The sequence below is a fragment of the Sphaeramia orbicularis genome, chromosome 20 (assembly GCF_902148855.1).
Source record: "Sphaeramia orbicularis chromosome 20, fSphaOr1.1, whole genome shotgun sequence".
Lineage (NCBI taxonomy): Eukaryota > Metazoa > Chordata > Actinopteri > Kurtiformes > Apogonidae > Sphaeramia > Sphaeramia orbicularis.
In genome coordinates, this window is record NC_043976.1 from 19,632,860 (window position 1) to 19,652,240 (window position 19,381).

Below are 19,381 nucleotides of genomic sequence, written 5' to 3' on the forward strand. Positions count from 1 at the left end.
ACCTAACGGGACATGCGGACGGGCTGATTTCTTCTAATATTTCAAGCGCTGGTGAGGGTCTTATGATACTTTTCACAAAGACTAATAAGATATTTTGTCTAATTGATGAAATGTGCGTGTCTATTTGTTTTCACTGTTGTCTTATTTATCCAAAACTAAGAAGTCGAGTAGTGGACATAAGCTAGCTAACCAAGTGGTCAGTTGGAGCGGACCCCCAGTTGAGGATAATAAACCGACTCTCCTTAGCCGGATCTTTCCCGTTTAATTAAGTGTTTCCCCTCGTGTTAGGTTACTTTAAAGCTTTTTTTTTTTTTTTTTTGATCGGATAGTGAATGGTGCTTGTACGTGGGTGTGTTAATCAGTTCACTGGAAGCGCAGGACGGCAGAATGCGGTGTAAATTTATGATTGAAACTGGCAGGAATCCACAGGAACCGATGTAGATGAACAATGTGGGTCAGTCATCAGTAACGGGAAGCGACGGTGCGGAACAGTGATTGATCGTGTTTGCCATTAGTTTACCCCTCTGTATGTGCGTGTCCGTGTCTGTCAGCCAGTGGGAAAAACACACAAGGAGTATGTATGGAGAAGCGTGAAACAGATTAATATTATGTAGTAATAACCCAAGCATGACATTCATGTGTAACAGTAACAACTGCCCGACCTCAAATCCAGATACATTATTGTTGAGTCATTACTAAATACCTATGGCTGACTCGTAGATATTAATATTGTGAATGACAGCGTACTATAAATTCATTTACAAGGCTGTATGACTTAATAGGAAGAATCACTTTTACCCTTATTGCTGAATAAAATGGCAAAATTAGCAATAAAATGCCAAGAACGGAGCTTCACTGTAGATCAAGATCATCACTTCGGATTTCTAGCTACAGGAAAAAATAAAATGGAAATGGAATTTTAAAGGAAAAAGCTACAAATGATGGTCTTTTGTAGCATGATTCACCAACTTTTAAATCAATATGCTGACTAAGCAAGTGATGATGTAAGCTTTTACTTTAAAGGTTGAGCCTTGTGATTGAAATCAATTATGACAAGATCAGTGCTGATAATTGAGATATTTATGGAATATTCTTCTGTAATATGCTATAATCTGCCTCTTTGAGAGAGGAGAAAGACAAAAAGTTATTGCTAAGCGTCCCCTATCCAGTAAGTATTGGCTTTTCTTGAAAGTGGACCACAGGCACAGTACCATCAATGTTTCACCACGGATGCCCCCCCCGAGTAATATTGGAAAAAGGAGAAGTCCCTGGACAGGCACATTTGTAACAGCACAAATTTTTACGTCATATTTAGGGCAGTGTGACCTGACGTAATCCAATCTGCATTATTCATAACATCAGAGCAAGCAAACAGCCACACAAGAAGCTGTGCTGGGCTCATAAATTGGTAATGATTTCCCTTTCAGATCTTAATGGAGTTTTCACATCTGTAGTAATGTCCTCTTCTAGCTCTGTGATTCTGTGCAGAGATGCTGCAGGAGTCACAGGGGAACTGTGTTTTACCCCCAAATGTAGCTATAAAGGGACCTCTCTGAGGATCAAAGACATTTTGCAGCTGATGGGACTGTTTACATGCAGCTAATGGGACATTTCAGAGGCTACCATGTGTGTGTGAACCTGACAGAGTGAGTGTCTTTTCAGGATTGTCATAATTTAAGGCTCCAGACATGTAAATTTAAAAAAAATGAGGAGCTACAAGCATGAGAGTGAAACCTGCTGTTTATTTGGAAGTATAAACTAACACGTTGGATGACACAGTTAGTAAGCAGGCTTATGTTGAGGCTTACTTTCCTTTTCTTCTACTCTCTCCCTGAGTGCGTGGAGGATGAAGGAGGAGGAGTGCTTGCTTGCTATGCTTTCATGGCAGGAGTACAGGGGGCCTTAAAGAAGGTCGAAGAGGAGGAGGAGGGGGAGGAGGATGCATGGGAGAACTGGTGCTGTTGCCGTGTGAACGGAGCTCTATTGTCCCGGGAACCTTTCAGTGGCTTCCCCGAGGTCCCTGATTCTACCCCTCCCCCACCCAATACACCCTTTCCCCCTTCACACAAACACATAAACACACACATACTTTGTCCATTTCTTAATGTCACACACAACCTTTTCTCTCTCTCACACACACACACCGTTTCATTCACTGTCTCTTCCTATCACACTCCCAGACACACACTCTTTCCCTACTTGGTGTCTCTCTCTCTCTCTCTCTCTCTCTCACTCTGTTCATGCGCCCTGCTTTGCTTCTACTTTTCGCTCATTTCTCACAATCAGACAAGGCCCGTCCCTCCTCCCTCCTGCTCACCCTCACTCGCTCATTATTTCGCCTCATTGATGTGATTGTCATGCCAGGCAGACAGTAAAGGCAAAAACATGCCATCTTCTAATTTGTGCCACCTCCAAGCACAATATCTCAAGCAGACTGTTAATCCTAAGGAGCCCTTTTGCATCAAACCGAGCTGTATTGACTATATTTAGTCTGCTTTGTGGGAGCACAAGATGGTGTAATTTGACCCTTTGTTTTGTCTTATTGGCATGAAGCTGTTGAGGTTTGCAGGGGGCCACTAGCTGAGAAAACGTGGCCTGATGATGAGACACGGCTGGTGGGAATTGGCCTCATTGAACAGAAGTTTCTCTTTCTGTGTGGGACAGCTGGAACGACATTATCTACAGTACTTTCCTTTATGGACACTGATAACACAGCACCATATTTACTAAGACAGTGATGTTTTGATTAAAAATGTAATTGTGCTTTTTGATATAGTGATGTGGAATGAACTCTAAATGAGAAATAATAAAGCCCCCATACTTTTCAAGTTGTGATGAATTTATAAGTATCCAAAAATTAATCCAAATTTCCTTTTAATGATACATTAATATTTACAAGGTTTTGATAGTCTATCAATAATGAATTGTATTTCTAATTCCTGTCAGTTATTATTAGACTTCTTTCCCACTGCCAGGGCTCCTGCCTCTTTCCCACATGCTCTTCTCTAAAGTGATTTTTTTTGGCATAGCTGTTCAATAAAACCACTCCATCTGTAATTGAAAGTGCTCCTTTTGGCTAACAAATACAATAATGAGTTGCTGATTGAATTGGGTTTGTGCTTTTCCATCTGTCCCCCTGTCCTTCCTTTCAGCTGCTCCCTTATTGAGCCATATTGTTCTGGCCAAGTGTTTGAACAGGAAGAGAGATGTGACATAGGGAGGACCAGGAAACCGGACCTAGACCAATACCGCAAAAACAGGAAGCAGGAAGAAGCGCCGATAAGATGGCTGTTCTGATGCATGTTGGGATCTCTCATGGTTCCAGTATTGTCTGTAGTTGTTTGAACTACAAAGAGTCCAGAGTGTCAGATCGGAGCCAGTCTGGGTTTCTTTTACACAGTGTAACAGAGTGGCTGTGTTTGTGTACAGCAATGCAAAAGTTTGCATCAGTGTGGGCTTCGTTGTGTCTTGAGATTTCTTTATTTTTGTTGAGTAACAGCGGTTGTGCTTGCAGGGACAGCAATTTTCTCCCATTTTGCTTTTTGCATGACCACATCCATGATTTTCAGTTTGTATCAGGATTCCAGCTGGGACAGTGACAAGCTGCCTGTGATTAGCTGGCACACTGTATTTTCCTATCTCTAATGCTTTAATCTCTCTGCTGGTTGCCAGAAGTCTTGTGGCTTTGGGACACTGTTGGTCATCACTGTCAGTTCTTTGGCAAACCCTTAGTTTCTTTGTTTGTATGAACAGTGTGCTGGATGTACATGTGGGCACATTATTATGAACAGGAATGTGGTCAGAGCACATTGTGAGCATAGTCTACAGTAAATATTAGAGGTCGTCAAAGGCCAGCTGAACATTTTATTGTATTTTAGAAAATGTAATAATTTCACTTCATCTGAAATATAATATTAAAACTAGAGCTGTCAGAACACACACACACACACACACACACACACACACACACATATATATAAATAAATACAGCCGTATGATTATTTTAGTAGCTTTATGATTGTTACTTGTTGCATGACAGAAGAAACAGTATAAAACGAAATTAAAATGGACCAATAAGTCTTAATTAAAATGTTATGATTGTATTAAGATAGGCTATCCTTATTACCCCCCTCAGGGAAATTTGACTTGGGCCTGAATTCTACAACTAGCTACACTGGCAAATTATGGATATTGGAATTATTCATACGACAGTAAAAATGATAAATCTTCATGCTTCAAAGCAACAGTCTGGGTGTGTGGACTCTTGTTTCAATGGGTGACATTTTACCGAAGAAGATGTTCTCCAATGATCATGATCACTAAACCAGAGCTGAAGCTAATGGTAATTTCTTTCTTTCTTTCTTTCTTTCTTTCTTTCTTATCTTTCTTTCTTTCTTTCTCTTTCTTTCTTTCTTTCTTCTTCAAACATGCAAAGAAACAAATAAAACAAAACAAAATAACATTTAAATGAACAGAGTCTGTCTTCAAGTATGAGAAGTTTGAATGTTGTATGATCAAAAAGGAGTAGGAAGAAGTATAAAATAATAAATATGCTTATTGTTTTATATCTTTTATTGTACTTCTTGTATGTTTTATTGTGGTAAGTGTACTCTAATTGTATGTACAAGCCCAACTAAGGACATTTGACGTTGATGCAGTGCACTGGAACTATGTAATCTCCATCATCCCTATCAGTTAGATAGAATGTAATTCATTTCAATACAGGAGTCTGAAACCTGTGCCTGACTTCTGTGTTTCCTTCAGTTTGTGTTGGTTGGAGTGCGTCGGTGTGATGGCCTCACCATGCCGCTGGTGAAGAGGAACATCGAGCCCCGTCACCTCTGCCGAGGGGAGCTCCCAGAAGGCATTGGGAGTGAGCTAGAGTGTGTGATGAACAACACACTCTCTGCCATCATCCGACAGCTCAGTAGCCTGAGTAAGACACACGCACACCCACACACACACACAACCACACACACACACCGAAGATCACAAAACCTATTGGATTCACTGGAGCATTTGGAAGAAATACGAGCTGTTAAAAGTCTAAAAACAAAAAAAAAACACAGAGGTTTCTGTATAAAATTTTGATAACAGACTGAAATTCACAGTAGAGCTTCTCAGGCTGTATCCCTATTAACTTCAGTATAGCAACTGTCTGCACTGTGTTTAGCCTCTTTGTAGCAGGACAAGATCACATGCTTTCATCGTTAATCCCGAAGCGGTGATTGATTTTGGGCGTTGTCATAGTTACAGAGCCTAGGGTCACTCGGCAAGCAGGCGGGCTTTACAGCGGCCTCGTACTGGAACATGGAGCCTTGAAATGTAATCCTTTTAGATAGCCCTGCTAAATGAACCCAATCAGGGACAGCTGTGAACATGCGACAGTGCACATACTTGTTTTGTGTGTGGGTGTTTTTGCACAGAGCTGTTTATATTGATTATCATACTCACTGTAAATGCAGAAAGGGCATCTGTGTTCCCATCTATCTTCATGTACCATCCACAGTATCATGTATTCCAGTATCCATATTTCATAACTATCACAGTGTGTCCTGTGTTGCTGTTTGACTGTATCCACTGACTTTTCGTCCCCGCTGCACCCAGTATCCCTGTCTCCTTTTGGAGATTTCATGCTGTGACCTCTAGTAGTTGTTTTCACTATTAACACTTCAATTTTTGGACCAGTCATATCCATTCTCTGTGTTTCTTATTGTATTGAGTTCCTGTGCTGGGAGTGGGCCTTTCAACAGCAGCTGTGTGGGTTAAATATAAATGCTCACACAGGCATGGAAGGGTGAATCTACAGACTAATATGTGTGTGCACATATGCGTGTGCAATTTGCATGGAAGGGACCATAAGAATCCTCTGGAGAGGTCAGAGTGATGGGCCTCAGCATGCCGGATCTGTGATTCTTCCTTCCTCTAAATATTTTTCCTGCAGGCCCATCCTGTCAGCAGGAGGGACAGAAATAGCTGTTAGCATGTGTTTGTCTAGGTTGGCACACCACCTTTTAACACAGTGTACTACACCTAATCAATGTCATTAGAGCAACATTGAAATTAAGCTGTTGTCTTTCAATGAAATCTTTTTAAAAATAATACCACATTCATTTTCATTATATCTTTGCACCATGATTAGGCCTTTGTAGCCAGAGGTTTATGGCTTCATTAACACAGAGCTAACAGGTGTTCTTGCACCTAAATGTTACTTATGACCCCTTTGAAGCCATGAGTCTTACAAAGCCTCACCTCGAGGCAGTTCTATCTGTATGTTTTGCTTGTTAAAACCATGTAGAAGTTTAACCTATGCCATAACTAAACCACCTTCAGTGCACATGCACCCTAAAATATTTGTACTCTGCTTAAAGGACACAATTTCTTAGCCAGAGGACTCACTTTAGCTTTGGGTTAAGGGTGTTTTAAAGATATGAATTAGTACAGCCATATGCACTTAATTTGCCGTCCTGCTAAAATAATACACTAGTGTTAAATCGCACATGAGCAGTAATCATTAAGGAAGACCAAATGTCATGAAATGTATGGAGAGTCAATGGCTTTGAACTGCAGCAATATATGACCCCCATTTAACAGCCTGAACAGAATGGTAATATAATCTAAACAGAAAGGTTTCTTTCTCTCATGGGCCTATGTAAAGTATGATGTGGATAGTCTTTATCAGACTGCATTAATTTATTCATGAGGAATGTTGCTATATTGAGTATTAAGAGACACAATGTCCCTGCAGTGACTCGTCAGACTCTAGTTTCACTGTGTGTCACATTACCATTGTATGATTGGACCTCAGTCTCTGTGGGGATTTGCTTGGCTCAGATAATGATCACAAGTCTCCTTCTCATAAAATCCTTCCTCTCTTTCTTCGTGGCCTTCCCACTCTTCCCCTTTAGGTAAACATGCGGAGGACATATTCGGTGAGCTGTTTAATGAGGCCAACCACTTCATCTGCGTGCCAACTCACTCCAGGGACCGCATTGACAGGCTGGCTGTCAAGGTCACGCAGCTGGACTCCACAGTAGAAGAAGGTGGGTCAAAGGGTAAAAGGTCTGAGTGAAAAGGCACAGCAACTCTGTCCTAGTGCTGCCAGTCTTATATTGCCAGGCTTTTTTTCCACTTGCTGCATTCCTGGACCACCATTGTTTATGTGCCCCCCCCCACTTTCTTTCAACTATTTGTCCTGTTCATTTTCCTCTCTTTCCTTTTTTTTGTTTTCAGTTTCCCTACAAGATATCAACATGAGGAAAGCCTTCAAGAGCTCCACCACTCAGGACCAGCAGGTGGTGTCCAAGGGCAGCGTGCCCAATCCTGTCAGAGAGATGACAATCTGAGTGACAAGCCTCCGCCTCTCAACATCCTGTCTACATACAGGTTGGTGTTTTTGGTCCATACACACTCACAGAACACTAAGGCCACCAGTACACAGTGGGAAATACAGGGAGTACTAGTACTTGATCCAGACAAGACATCAAATTTTACAAATTCATTGAAATATGATGGCATTGTCTACAAAGCAAACCACCTTTGAATTGATTTATCAGCTAGAGTGATGCAATGCAGCGATTAAAAGGAAATAAGGGCTCATTTATATAGCACTTATTAAAACACAGTTTTTAAAACACAGTTACAACTTGCTGAACACACATGTAAGAGAAATATGAACAAAGTACAGAAGTGACCAAACAATGGGGAAAAAAATTGTACACAGAGATGCACATGATATGGCTTATAATACACAGGGACATATATACACACTAATGCACATACACTCACACATGTGAGTTTTAATAAGTCAATTAAAACAGAAGCACATAAAAAGCAGAATAATAAAACATCAGAATATATATTGCACCCATATGCACAGACTGGCCAAAAAAAGTCCTACACTTAAGATTCACCCAGACTTATTTAACCTTCAGCTTTAATTATGGCACTCATTCACTGGCATTGTGTTTGTAAGTTCATGAAATGTCACAACATTTATTTCCATCATTTTTTGAACACATAACATTGCTGATCCTAGACCTGACCAAATGAGCGACCCCATAACACTGCCCTCACTGTGCTGTAGGAACTAGGCATGATGGGTAATTACTTCATCCACCTCTCTTCATCACTCTGGAACAGGGTCTGTCTGGACTCATCAGACCACATGACCTTTTTCCATTGAAACACAGTCCAATCTTTATGCTCTCTGGGAATCTGATGGTTGTTAAGAACTGAGAAGACGCTCACTGCATCAGTTACACCTAAAGAACCTGTTGCAGCTGAAACATATTAATCACTGCTCTTACCTGTTTGTTTGGTTAAATGATGGGGATTTTTTATTTTTTTTTGGATGGTGCAGTATATATAAATCAACATCCTATCAATGTCTCCATTGTTGGGCTTGGCTACTCATGACAGTTTCATGATTAGAGTCATTAAGCCAGCAGATTTTTGGTTTCTTAGAACAGCTTGTAAAGATATCAACACTGCCCATTCATATTTAACTTATCAACCTGTCAGTGGAGTTTTTTGTCTTAACTTTGAACATGATTTGGTTCTTGTGTGTCTTTCTGAAGTGCATTCTTCAAATATTTACAACATTATTTTTTGTTTGTTTGTTTGTTTTTTACAATGAAACTGTCAGCATAAAGAAGGGTTTCATATAAAGGAGTAGTTAATTATTGTGAAAGTAAGGGGGAAATAGATTTCTCTTGTTCATCATGAGACTTTGTCTTTGAAACTTTGTGTTTTATTTCATACATGAGAGCTCTCACTGGCTATAAATACAGTTTTGGCCCATTTCTGACCTAAATTCCGAGTGTTGCTGCAGATTTGGTGATGTTTCGTTAATGGTATTCGGTAGTTGCTTTTACCCCATGTGCTTTCGAGTACTTTCAGTGCATTACATATTTAGCATGGCAGCCTCCACTGGGAATCTAACTAGTAACCCTGCTACATCGCACACTTTACTCTTTCTTCCTGCATACTTGCCTTTCCACTTCCACTTCTCATGCTGTCATTTCCAGTTATGCTGAAATATAAATACATGACACTAAACTCATAATTCCATCCTTGTGCTTCCACTCACTCCTCCACTTTTACAATATTGATAGCTTCACATGTTTTACCCCTGCATAGCCTTCTCACAGAAATATGTTGAGTAAAAAATACTACTCTAGGTCTTTTTTCATCAGACATTTGTGTACATGAATGTAACCTTTTGTATTTATCTTTGTAGGGATGACCACAAGGAAGCACTTAAGTTTTACACTGATCCCTCGTACTTCTTTGACCTGTGGAAAGAAAAGATGCTGCAGGACACAGAGGATAAGAGGAAAGAAAAGAGAAAGCAGAAGGTATAGTTATCTTCTATAATAAACTATACTACCACTACTATTACTGCTATAGTAAATGCACATATTTAATTAAAGTCTGCACTTGGCAGTTCTAAAGAGTACATTTTTGGAAAATGTTGATATCAATTACCAATTTTCCTATTCCTATAGAATGATAATGACTCTGATGTAGATGTAGCTTCACCTGAAATAAACAAGACTAGCAAGCTAACATTGCTAGACCACAAGATTAAATTAACGTCATTAACCTGTGAACCTGTAGCAACAAACCCACTGGCTGTTAGCACAGATACGTTTGATATTCTCTAGCACAGGTCAGATGCAGAATTTTTGTAGATGCAAAGCTGTCAGTGCATAAAGAAGCTGTTGGTTTTTATGTTCAACATCAGCCTCAGCTGCAACGTGATTGAGATTCAGACTCACTTAAGTTTGCATTTAGGTCTTGTGTGTGTATTTCCCTTCTACTCCTGTTCACTTCTGTGGTAGTTCATATTGACCACCTGGCGTAAGTAAAATACCTAAAAATGAGCATACTGAAAAAAGATACCAGGAGTCTAAACACACAAAAATATCTTTATTACAGCAAAGAGAATAATCAATGATCCATAAACAAGACAGTGTATATTTAGGTACACAAATAGTCCTTCAGGCTATTGTTACTTGGTAGATCAAAATACATTTCATCAAAGTAGAGCTGTTTTTTCTCTCTGCTTCTCTTAGGAGCAGAGACGCTGTGTGGATGGCACATTACAGAGGGAGGTCAAGAAGGTCCGCAAGGCAAGGAACCGTCGACAGGAGTGGAATATGATGGCTCTGGATAAGGAACTGAGGCCTGATCACCGACACACTATACATAGAGACAGAGGTGCTTCTTCTGAGGGCTCAATGTCTCCAGAGAACAGGTAAGTAACACTTGTCTCCCTCAGGCCTAATTTTTTTGTTTGTGTAATGTTGTGAGTTTAGCAACCAATATAAAAGTGGAAGAAATGTGCTGTATTGCTTACATTAAACTTTGTAATGTGTCATTCAGGGGTCATGGTCCTGATCAGCATCACTATCCCAATGCCATGAACCATGCTGGCCACGCCCACACCTACTCAGGCCCACCGCCCAGCATCCTGGCTGCCCAGATGGCTGCAGGACACACTGCCCGAGGAGGAAGTGACCATGACAACCGAGGCAGGACCATGGCCTATCCAAGTGGGACACTCGGCCGATCTCACCACCAGGTCCCACTCCCTCCTCCACCCACTGAGGCTATGAATGGAGGCTCAATGTCCCTCCCACCAGTGGACTACAGGTAAACACAAACACACTGCACTTCACAGACACACATCTGTAATGTCCTTTTAACACCGTAAGTCAAGCTGAGCTACACTGCTCTGAACAATTTGTGGGTTTTTATAAGTGCTGCGTTTCCTCAAATAAAGCCTGGTCAATCAATATATAAGTTCTCAATTAAGGTCAGAGAAACCAAAGTGGGTAAACTCCTCCTGGCTGTCATATAATATGTGTTTTACCAGGATGTTCATGTTATTTTCCAAACTTCACTGCTCTAATTACTCATCTGAAGTTGTAAGTTGTGGGTCTTTGTGAGTTGATGTCGCAGCTGATCTCTAAATTTGCAATAATATACAAGTGCCACAATATTAATAGTTTTAAGCTATGGGAAACTTGCCAGGTAGTGAAATTTACATAAAACTCAAAAGGAAGCTCTGTAATCAAATATGACCAATCCTATACAAAATGAGAGAAACAATTAGAAATAAAGGCTTCTAATACAAGCCTGTTCCAAATAAAGGTCTGTTACCTTCTGCACTTGAAGTAAATAAAGGCCCTGATCCCTGTTTGAGGAAATTCTGTAATGTTAAAATGCAACTTTTTGCTGTTTTTGTTCATTTCACATACTGTCAGAGGTCAGGGCATGCTCATGTTGTACTATACTATCTGTTAACGTTGAGCTAATGCTGCCATCTAGTGGGACATTATCTTTATGCTTCATTTATGGACCATGGTGACTGTACTTCTGATTGAAAAAGTGAGTACAGATTCTTGACTCTGTTGCTTTTCTCTTCCTGCAGTATGGATGGCTATGCCAACACTCCTCCTCCCCCTCCTCCCGCCCCTCTCATTCCTTCTGCCCAAACTGCTTTTGCCTTACCTCCTGGAGGTCCGATGCCTCCTGGACCAATGAGTGTAGCTGGAGGCTACGCTCCTCCTCCACCACCTGTGTCTGGTGCACAGGCAGCCCCACCTCCCCCAGGTCCTCCACCTCCTCCCCTTCCAGCTGGTGCCTCCCACTCCACAACACGCAAGATGTCCTCCTCTGCACCTGCTGAGACGACAGTGGTCAGTGATGCTCGCAGTGATCTGCTGGCTGCCATACGCATGGGTAAGAGCTTGTGTCTAAATGATTCAATTTGTGTATTTTATTAAGAATACCAAACATTTGTACTATCAACAAAAGCGTGTTTTGTCTACTGTCCCAAAGAGTATACAAGTTTACCAAGCCAAGAATCTGTCAGCACTGAAATAAAGCTGCTTTTCATGATAGTAGTTGTCCTATTATTGCTGTTGTACTGCAAAAACCAGTTAAAACACACCTTACATCCCATGTCTTCCTTTAGGCATCCAGCTGAAGAAGGTGCAGGAGCAGCAGGAGCAACAGGCGAAGAGAGAGCCAGTTGGAAACGACGTGGCCACCATCCTGTCGCGGCGCATCGCAGTGGAATACTCCGACTCGGAGGACGACTCCGACTTAGAGGAGAACGACTGGTCCGATTAACGCACACTCAAATTTACAAAAACACACACTTGGAATAACCACTAAAGGCACACACACACTGAAAGAATGCCCACTGTACCACATTCACAGGTTACTGCACACATTGTTGCTGAAACACACACTTTACACCTACACACAATCACATGCTGTAGGTTGATATAAGCTGAATGGTCCAAAACTGGAAATATGGGGGTGTATTCAACATGCATACACACTGTAAAGTAATATACTGTAATCCTGACCACTCTATGAAACTTTAAGGTTCAGTTTGACAATTATATTCAAAGGCATTGTGAATACACCCCAATAGATGTTTCTTTAACCTGTTGTAACACTATAGACACCCAGTGAAGGTGCTTATTTCATGTATAGTCAAAGCTTAAGAGTGTTAGAAATGCTAGAAACTTTCCTCTTGAGCTAACCAATGTACTTGTCTTTTTTTTAACGTTTTTACTGAAAACAGTTGCTTATGCCATAGACCATGAGGCAAGTTTTTAATGTGTAGATGACAATAACTGGAAGCTGAAGGAGTGATTGGGGAGAGTGTTTGAAAATGCTGTGAGAAAACAGGATGTAAGGGCCATATGTAAACAGTCTTACTGATGATGAAAACAGTATACAAAGTGATTAAGTGACTGAGCCGTCTGCATGTGCAGGAGTTCAGTGCTGTTCACTGCTGTGGGGCGGGGGGTGACGATGTATATGCTAGTGTGAGCTCTGATAAATAAAATGATGAATGAAGGATCATGGCTGGGCTGCCATGTCTCTTTACTGTTCCACTGTCGTCATAGAGACAACACATACCTGGCACTAAGTCTTCAGTTTCCATGGTAACAGTACAGCTAAGAATTTAGTTGCCAGGGAAACAGGAGTGCGAAGAGGGAGGCACTGAGCCAGGATGAGGATGAACAAATTAGTCAAGGCGTGAGTTTATGCACAGCACATTTTTTAATACAAAATTAACAAGATCTCTCAGTTGAGTGAACTAACCAAAGCAATAAAAAGTACAACTAACACCTTGGAAAAATAGACACCACGTTCACACAATGTTTTTACAATATCTCAGTTAGTGCATGTTGATTATCGTTTATACGTTTCATTTTGCAGATACTTAATTTGTTGTGCCATTTTCATCCAAAAAATAAAGTGCATTTCACATTGAAAACTACGCATACGTCTACACAAGATGCTGTTACTGTGGTGTCCCCACCTCTGACCCCCACTCCCACCCCCACCCAAACACACACACATTCACAGGCCCTTGAGTGTTTTGATATTTAGCTCTAGATTAGTGGACACCGCCTCCCTCTGAACTAATGTCCCATCACTGGCTACACAATTTCTCCAAAACCCACAAGCTCTGGTTGCTTTGCACACAGCCATACTTTGCGTACTATACAGAGTGAAACCATTCAGTAGATTAACAGGTGTACAGATAAGTATTACATCCAACATCACAGTCTTATACTATTCTTGGATACAAAGCCCTTGTTCACACCTGCTCAACCATAAAAAAACCTTAACATCTTTACAGATTCCAGGTTAACAATACTGTTCGCTGTACATGAGGAAAACATTCACCAATCAGAAGACATCTTCTGCCATTTCTTTCTCGAACATCCCCCATCTTTGTTGCCAGATCCACTCAGTTAACCAGCCTTTACAAACTGGTGCATATTGAAGCGAGAAAAGTGAAACTCAACAGAACAAATTCTACATTAACAGCCTTGGTGAAATATCATTCAAATACTGGTGCAAACCAACTCATCCCTTAGTTTGACTGGCTTTGGCAGCACCATGCACAATGGTATAAAGTCCCTCCTCTTAAGCATGCCTTATTTACAGAAACAAATTAGTCAAGAGGGGGTGGGGAGGGTATCATTTAAACAATTTGTTGATTATTACTACATTCAGAAAAAGGCTTTACAGCGCCATTATATCATACAACATCAGAATCTGAAAGAATTCAGGCCAGACTAAAGTGGAAAAAAATAGAACTTTTCAATGAATATAACAAAATAGACTTTTCTCCAAAGGTAAAGGAATAAGAGTTTGTGATGGTTTGTGATGTGCCAGCCTGACCTGTCGGTGCTCATCGAAAAAACTACAGGGTTCAGTCTGACACTGTGCACAAGTTCACACACACAGGCTACGTTCCAGTGCTAAGAAATGCTATGCTTCTGCTTTCCTTACATATCTCGCCTTTTTCTTGTAATGCTTTCTAAATAATCTGAGGCCAGAAAGACAGAGAGCTCTGCAAGGAAAGAAAGAAGAAGCATTAACTTTGTCTTTGGACGTGGCCAATTTTAGCTCATTGAATCGTTCAGAGGTCACTTAATGGGCACCTGCCTTGACCAGACGAGACTGATTTAAAGTAGAGTAGAATATTAGTGATATAGAGAAGACAAAAGAACATAGTAGGACTAGGATCCCAGTTCATTCAGAGTCCTTTCACTTTGGCTTGAAGCGCAGGAGCATTCGCATCCTAGTCCAGTTTCTTTCTGTAAAAGGTTTACATGCTGTAAGACAAACACAGAACGAGGCCACTTCTCTCAGAATTGACAGGAAGACTGGCAGCATTATCCTCTAAGGTCAGCGGTCAACAATAATTTGTTTCCCTCCGACCCGGTATAACCCCTGACAACACAACGAGACAGATTACGGTCTGTTGAGCTGCTGGGTCAAAAACACACACACACACACACGGACACATACATGCACACACCCAGAGGCCATGCAACTCATAACCTTATGCACGAACAAACAGAACAAACAAAAAAACAAAAAAGAGAGTCCCTAATCACACACAAACGCTTGAGGTTACCACATTTAGAATAGTTCAGATGCTCACAAAAGGCAGAGGCAATAAGAAGTTCACAATTTCATCCTGGTCTGACTAAAGATCGAAGCCCAAATTTTGACGGGGTTGGAAAACAACACCCTCAGCAGAAACATGAGGCAGTGGTGTCATCGTTACAATTGAGTTGTTTTGACCTCATCCACTTGTTCCAATCCACAAGTGATAATCCATCCTACCACCTATTTGAAGACATATCACTAAAGCATCACTTGTAGGTTCTGCCCTTTACAACACATCCCCACCAGAGCAACCATGAAGGTGCCTCACCTCTGCAGGAAGAAGTCATGGTGGGGCATGGATGTTATTGCTGTCTGAGTATTGCTTCGATTCTAAAAAAAAACAACAAACTACCATTCAGAGGCTAGTTATTGCTGACATGATCTGTATGAGTGTGGAATTAGTGTACGTATTTGTTGGGTTATAACAAATCACCTAAATATGTTTGAGGACCAAAAGTAATTAACTCAGAGCAGCTGCTAGATTTTGTGAACTAGAATAATCAGATCACCTCTGAACTCTGCACATTAGTTATACATTAAACATTGTGACCATCCAGTGATGATTGTAGCTCTTTCAATGCAATACAAGTGAGGTACATGAAATTATTTGGGTCATGATGACATCAGGATCCCATGACACATCGCCTGCAGTGGCCTATGTGACCTAAAACACTGAATTCAGGAGAAAAAGTGGGATCTGTGCTTGCATGCAAATTACACTAGAGTTTAGCATGCAGATTAGAGATTATGTGGTTGCTGTGTGCTCTTTTGAGCCATTAGAGATCAAATACATGTAAACACATTCAGATTTTGCAGTCTAAACAAAAAGCACACCTTTTTCTTTCTGTCATTTGACTTTTTACTAATTTCCACATAGGGATTTTGATTTCCTTTCTAAAGTGTTTGTTTCCAAATTAACCTTAAAAGTTAGATTTTATCTTTGTTTCCATAAACAGCAATACATTTATAGCATTCCCATCTTTTAAAAAGATGCACTGGAGAGCTATAAGGGGGGTTACATAATCTTACTCCTTTTCTACACGGTTCGGCGCTTCTTAACAATAAAAAAATAATGGTGGCTAAACTGGGCCTTGTTTTAAGACGCAGCTATAGCCTCTCAAACACAGACTGACTCTACAACACATTCACGCACAATCCAGAAAAAAAAAAATTAGAAATGAGAATATAAGAGAGGCGAGGAGAAAAGGCGGCTAGATTTCTTTCTTTCTTGACGTCCGTGGAGGACGCAGGGCGCGGATCAGAGAGCGCCAGGGTCTATTTTTAGCTCTCCGTGGCTGCTTAGCTTTCGACGCACGTTCAGAGTGCAGCAGTAGAGCGACGGGATGCTGCTCCAGACGGGCTTTTACTGTGGAAATGCCGCGTATTGAGCAGCGGCCGTATCTCTCCTCACCTCACCGCACCGCACCGCGCACACTGCTTTGTTAATCCGCCGCGCGTATTTACGCACGCACAGAAGCTCAAAATAATAATCCCTCCCCGCCGTTTGAAGTAAAACAAGCACGTGCCAACCACAGCTCCAGTGCTGTATGGACATTCTATATACAGCTGCTGCCTGTAACATGTGATGCTCTCAGCTCTCTGCAGAATAGAGAAGGAAGGGCGTGGCACGGATTGAATGGGAGGGGGCGGGAGGCAGCCCTGTGATGGCCGCCTGCACTGGGGAAGACAGTGAGATACCTTGCCCTATGATGAATATAACAAAGAAACACACGCCATCCATCCAGGAGGGCTGTGGATAATTCACCCATCTGCCTCTGCCACTATCATCTCCAGTATTATCTCCAGTCGGAACTGCAGCTTCAGCCCTCTGCCACTTCTTCCCCTGATCTCTCCTGCTGCTGCTCTCTTTGACACTGGTCACATCCAGTGAGGAGCACAGCTGACCCAGGGTGCCTCTCTCTTCCCACCTGGGTCTGCTTGGTCAGACGTCACTAGGGGTCCGTGCTCGGTGGGCTACGCTGGCAGGCACGCATCCACAGCACACCAGCCACAGCGCCTTCTGGATCTCCTGGTTCCTGAAAGCGTATATGACCGGGTTGATGACAGAGTTGTAGGTGGCAGGCACCAGCGTGGCGTAGGTGTACAGAGGAGGGTAGGTGTAGTCAGCGATTAGAGAGTAGACAGTGAATGGCATCCAACAGGCAGCAAAAGTACCCAGGATGATGGCCAGTGTTGACACGCCCTTCCGTGTTGTGACGTAGTGGGGTGTGGCAGCCAGGAAGTGGTGCTGGAGGGCGATCTGGTGGGCGTGGCGCATCACGATCTTGCAGATTTGGACGTAAAGTTGCAGCATGAGGCCGAAGAGCAGCAGGAAGGAGACGGACAGCACTGCTATGTTGTTCTTTGTGAGTGGCCGAACCACGCTGCATGTGGCCTCCTCTGCCAGGCAGTTGACCCCTGTGACCGGAAGCAGGCCCAGACACAGGGACAGGCCCCACAGGAGCACCAGCATGGTGTAGGTGAAGGCCGCTGTCCGCTCCGAGTTATAGGTGAGGGCGTAATACAGCGACAAGTAGCGGTCAATAGTGATGGCCAGCAGACTGAAGACAGAAGCAGAGAAGGAGGCCACCACCAGGCCCACGGTCAGCAACTGGGCCGAGTCAGAGCGGAGCAGGTAGGCACAGGTGAAGTGGAGCACCAGGCCCAGGCCGGCTAGGAGGTCCGCCAGCGCCAGGCTGCCGATCAGCAGGAACATGGGGGCTCTGAGCGCCGGGTTCTGCCAGATCACCAGCACCACCAGGGCGTTCTCACAGGCTATCAGAGTCCCAGATGAGCACAGCACAATGTCCCAGGGGTTGACCAGCAGGGGCAGCTGGCTGGGCGGTAGAGACTCCTCCGGGGGAAACGTCCCCATGCTGGTGCTGTTGTCCATCGGTCCCCCGCCTCCGCTGGCCCATGCTGTGGGGTCAGGGGTCAGCCAACTGGGGGAGGCCGGTGACTCTTCACTCATTGTGCCCCCCGTCTGAAACAAACAGATTTACATCTGAGTTGGGTGTTTGATGCTCATGACCACTAACATGCACACTTTAACTGTCAGGAAAGAAACACAACGAATCTAAACCACAACAGGAACAGAAGGTATATCATTTTGGATGCTATTGTATTTTTTGCATTTGTTTTAAGAATTACAGCTCCATGTTATATACTCCCTCTGACCCACATTTGTGCGCAGCACACAACTGGAAGACTCAAGTTCTACATCAACAGCCAAGGTTAGGTTCTTAATGTGTGGTTGTGTGTGTAGACATGTGAGCTCATTATGCAGGAGCACACACTAACCTTAACAGCTCTATTGTAACACAAGAAACCTGACCATCCCCAAAGTCCAACATCAAGGCTGACATTAAATCATAAACTGTACAGATCTACTTAGCTTTTCTAAAGGTTTTAACTATTTTAAGAGGCCTACCGTAATGGATTATGAAGAACTGCATTTTTAATGTGTAGACTAGGGACACTAATAATTGAAATCCAATGCAGCCTTTATAGGTCTCTATAGGCCAGATTTTCTCCACCGGTGCCGGTAATCTTTCACGGTGCTGTCAATGACCAGGTGCCGCTCTCCATAGCAGGAGACAGCTTACCGCGCCCGCCATGGAGCTCGGCTAAACCCTGCCTCCACCGCCATACATCCACAGAACCCTGACCATATGGTGCTCATATGCGCCCAGTATCCTGCACTGGAAAAACACAGCGGCGGCTTCACGGCAGGAAAAGGATGCTCGTACATTCTTCATACATGTGAAGGATGCTCAATAATCCCATTTCGCCTCACCCAGCTGCCTACCTTGACTGTGTGAGGTGAGACTTCCCTTCTAGATGGAAGAATGACAGCCTGGTATTTCCATGGTATTGATAAGGACGGTGCAGCGCCGGCGGACAAACACGCAGCCCGGAGAGGGGATGGGGATGCTGCTGCTGATGGTGATGCTGCTGATGGTGATGATGATGATGATCCTCTCAAAGCGAGGATGGTGGAAGAAGAAAGAAAAGAGCGCGGAGCGGCTCTGCCGTTAACGGCGCATCGCCGTGGACTGCGGCTGTGCAGTGAGCAGCGAGCGGAGGAGCGGCACAGAGAGGTGTGTGTGTGAGGAGGGGGGAGGAGGAGGAGGGGGGGGGGTGTTGATGAAGGAGGAGTCCCAAATGGGCCAGACCGGTTGAACTCCGCAAAAAAAAAAACAAAACAAAAAAAAACTCACGTCTGGTCCCTGCTGTCTCAAGGACACAGACAGGTGCAAATGTAGGTGTGTTTAATTTTTAGTGTGTGTGTGTGTGTGTTTGTCCAGGTATTTCAGATGCTCGAACACATTTCAATAACGTTCCTCTCTTTCTCCAGGCATGTTTCAACATCTGCTTC

The 19,381-nt window shown here is 42.8% G+C and overlaps 1 protein-coding gene and 1 pseudogene across 1 annotated transcript; one reads left to right on the top strand and one right to left on the bottom strand.

Annotated features, from left to right (window-relative positions):
- The first annotated feature begins 4,803 nt into the window (after nt 1-4,803).
- Nucleotides 4,804-12,642, top strand: LOC115411512 (wiskott-Aldrich syndrome protein family member 3-like; annotated as a pseudogene).
- Nucleotides 12,643-15,860: 3,218 nt separating this feature from the next.
- Nucleotides 15,861-19,086, bottom strand: gpr12 (G protein-coupled receptor 12). Its single transcript, XM_030123791.1, has 2 exons — nt 18,812-19,086; nt 15,861-17,986 (listed from the first exon to the last, which is right to left on the bottom strand). Exon 2 carries the CDS (start codon nt 17,972-17,974, stop codon nt 16,946-16,948), a length of 1,029 nt encoding a protein of 342 aa, XP_029979651.1. The 5' UTR covers nt 17,975-17,986; nt 18,812-19,086; the 3' UTR covers nt 15,861-16,945.
- Nucleotides 19,087-19,381: the final 295 nt, after the last annotated feature.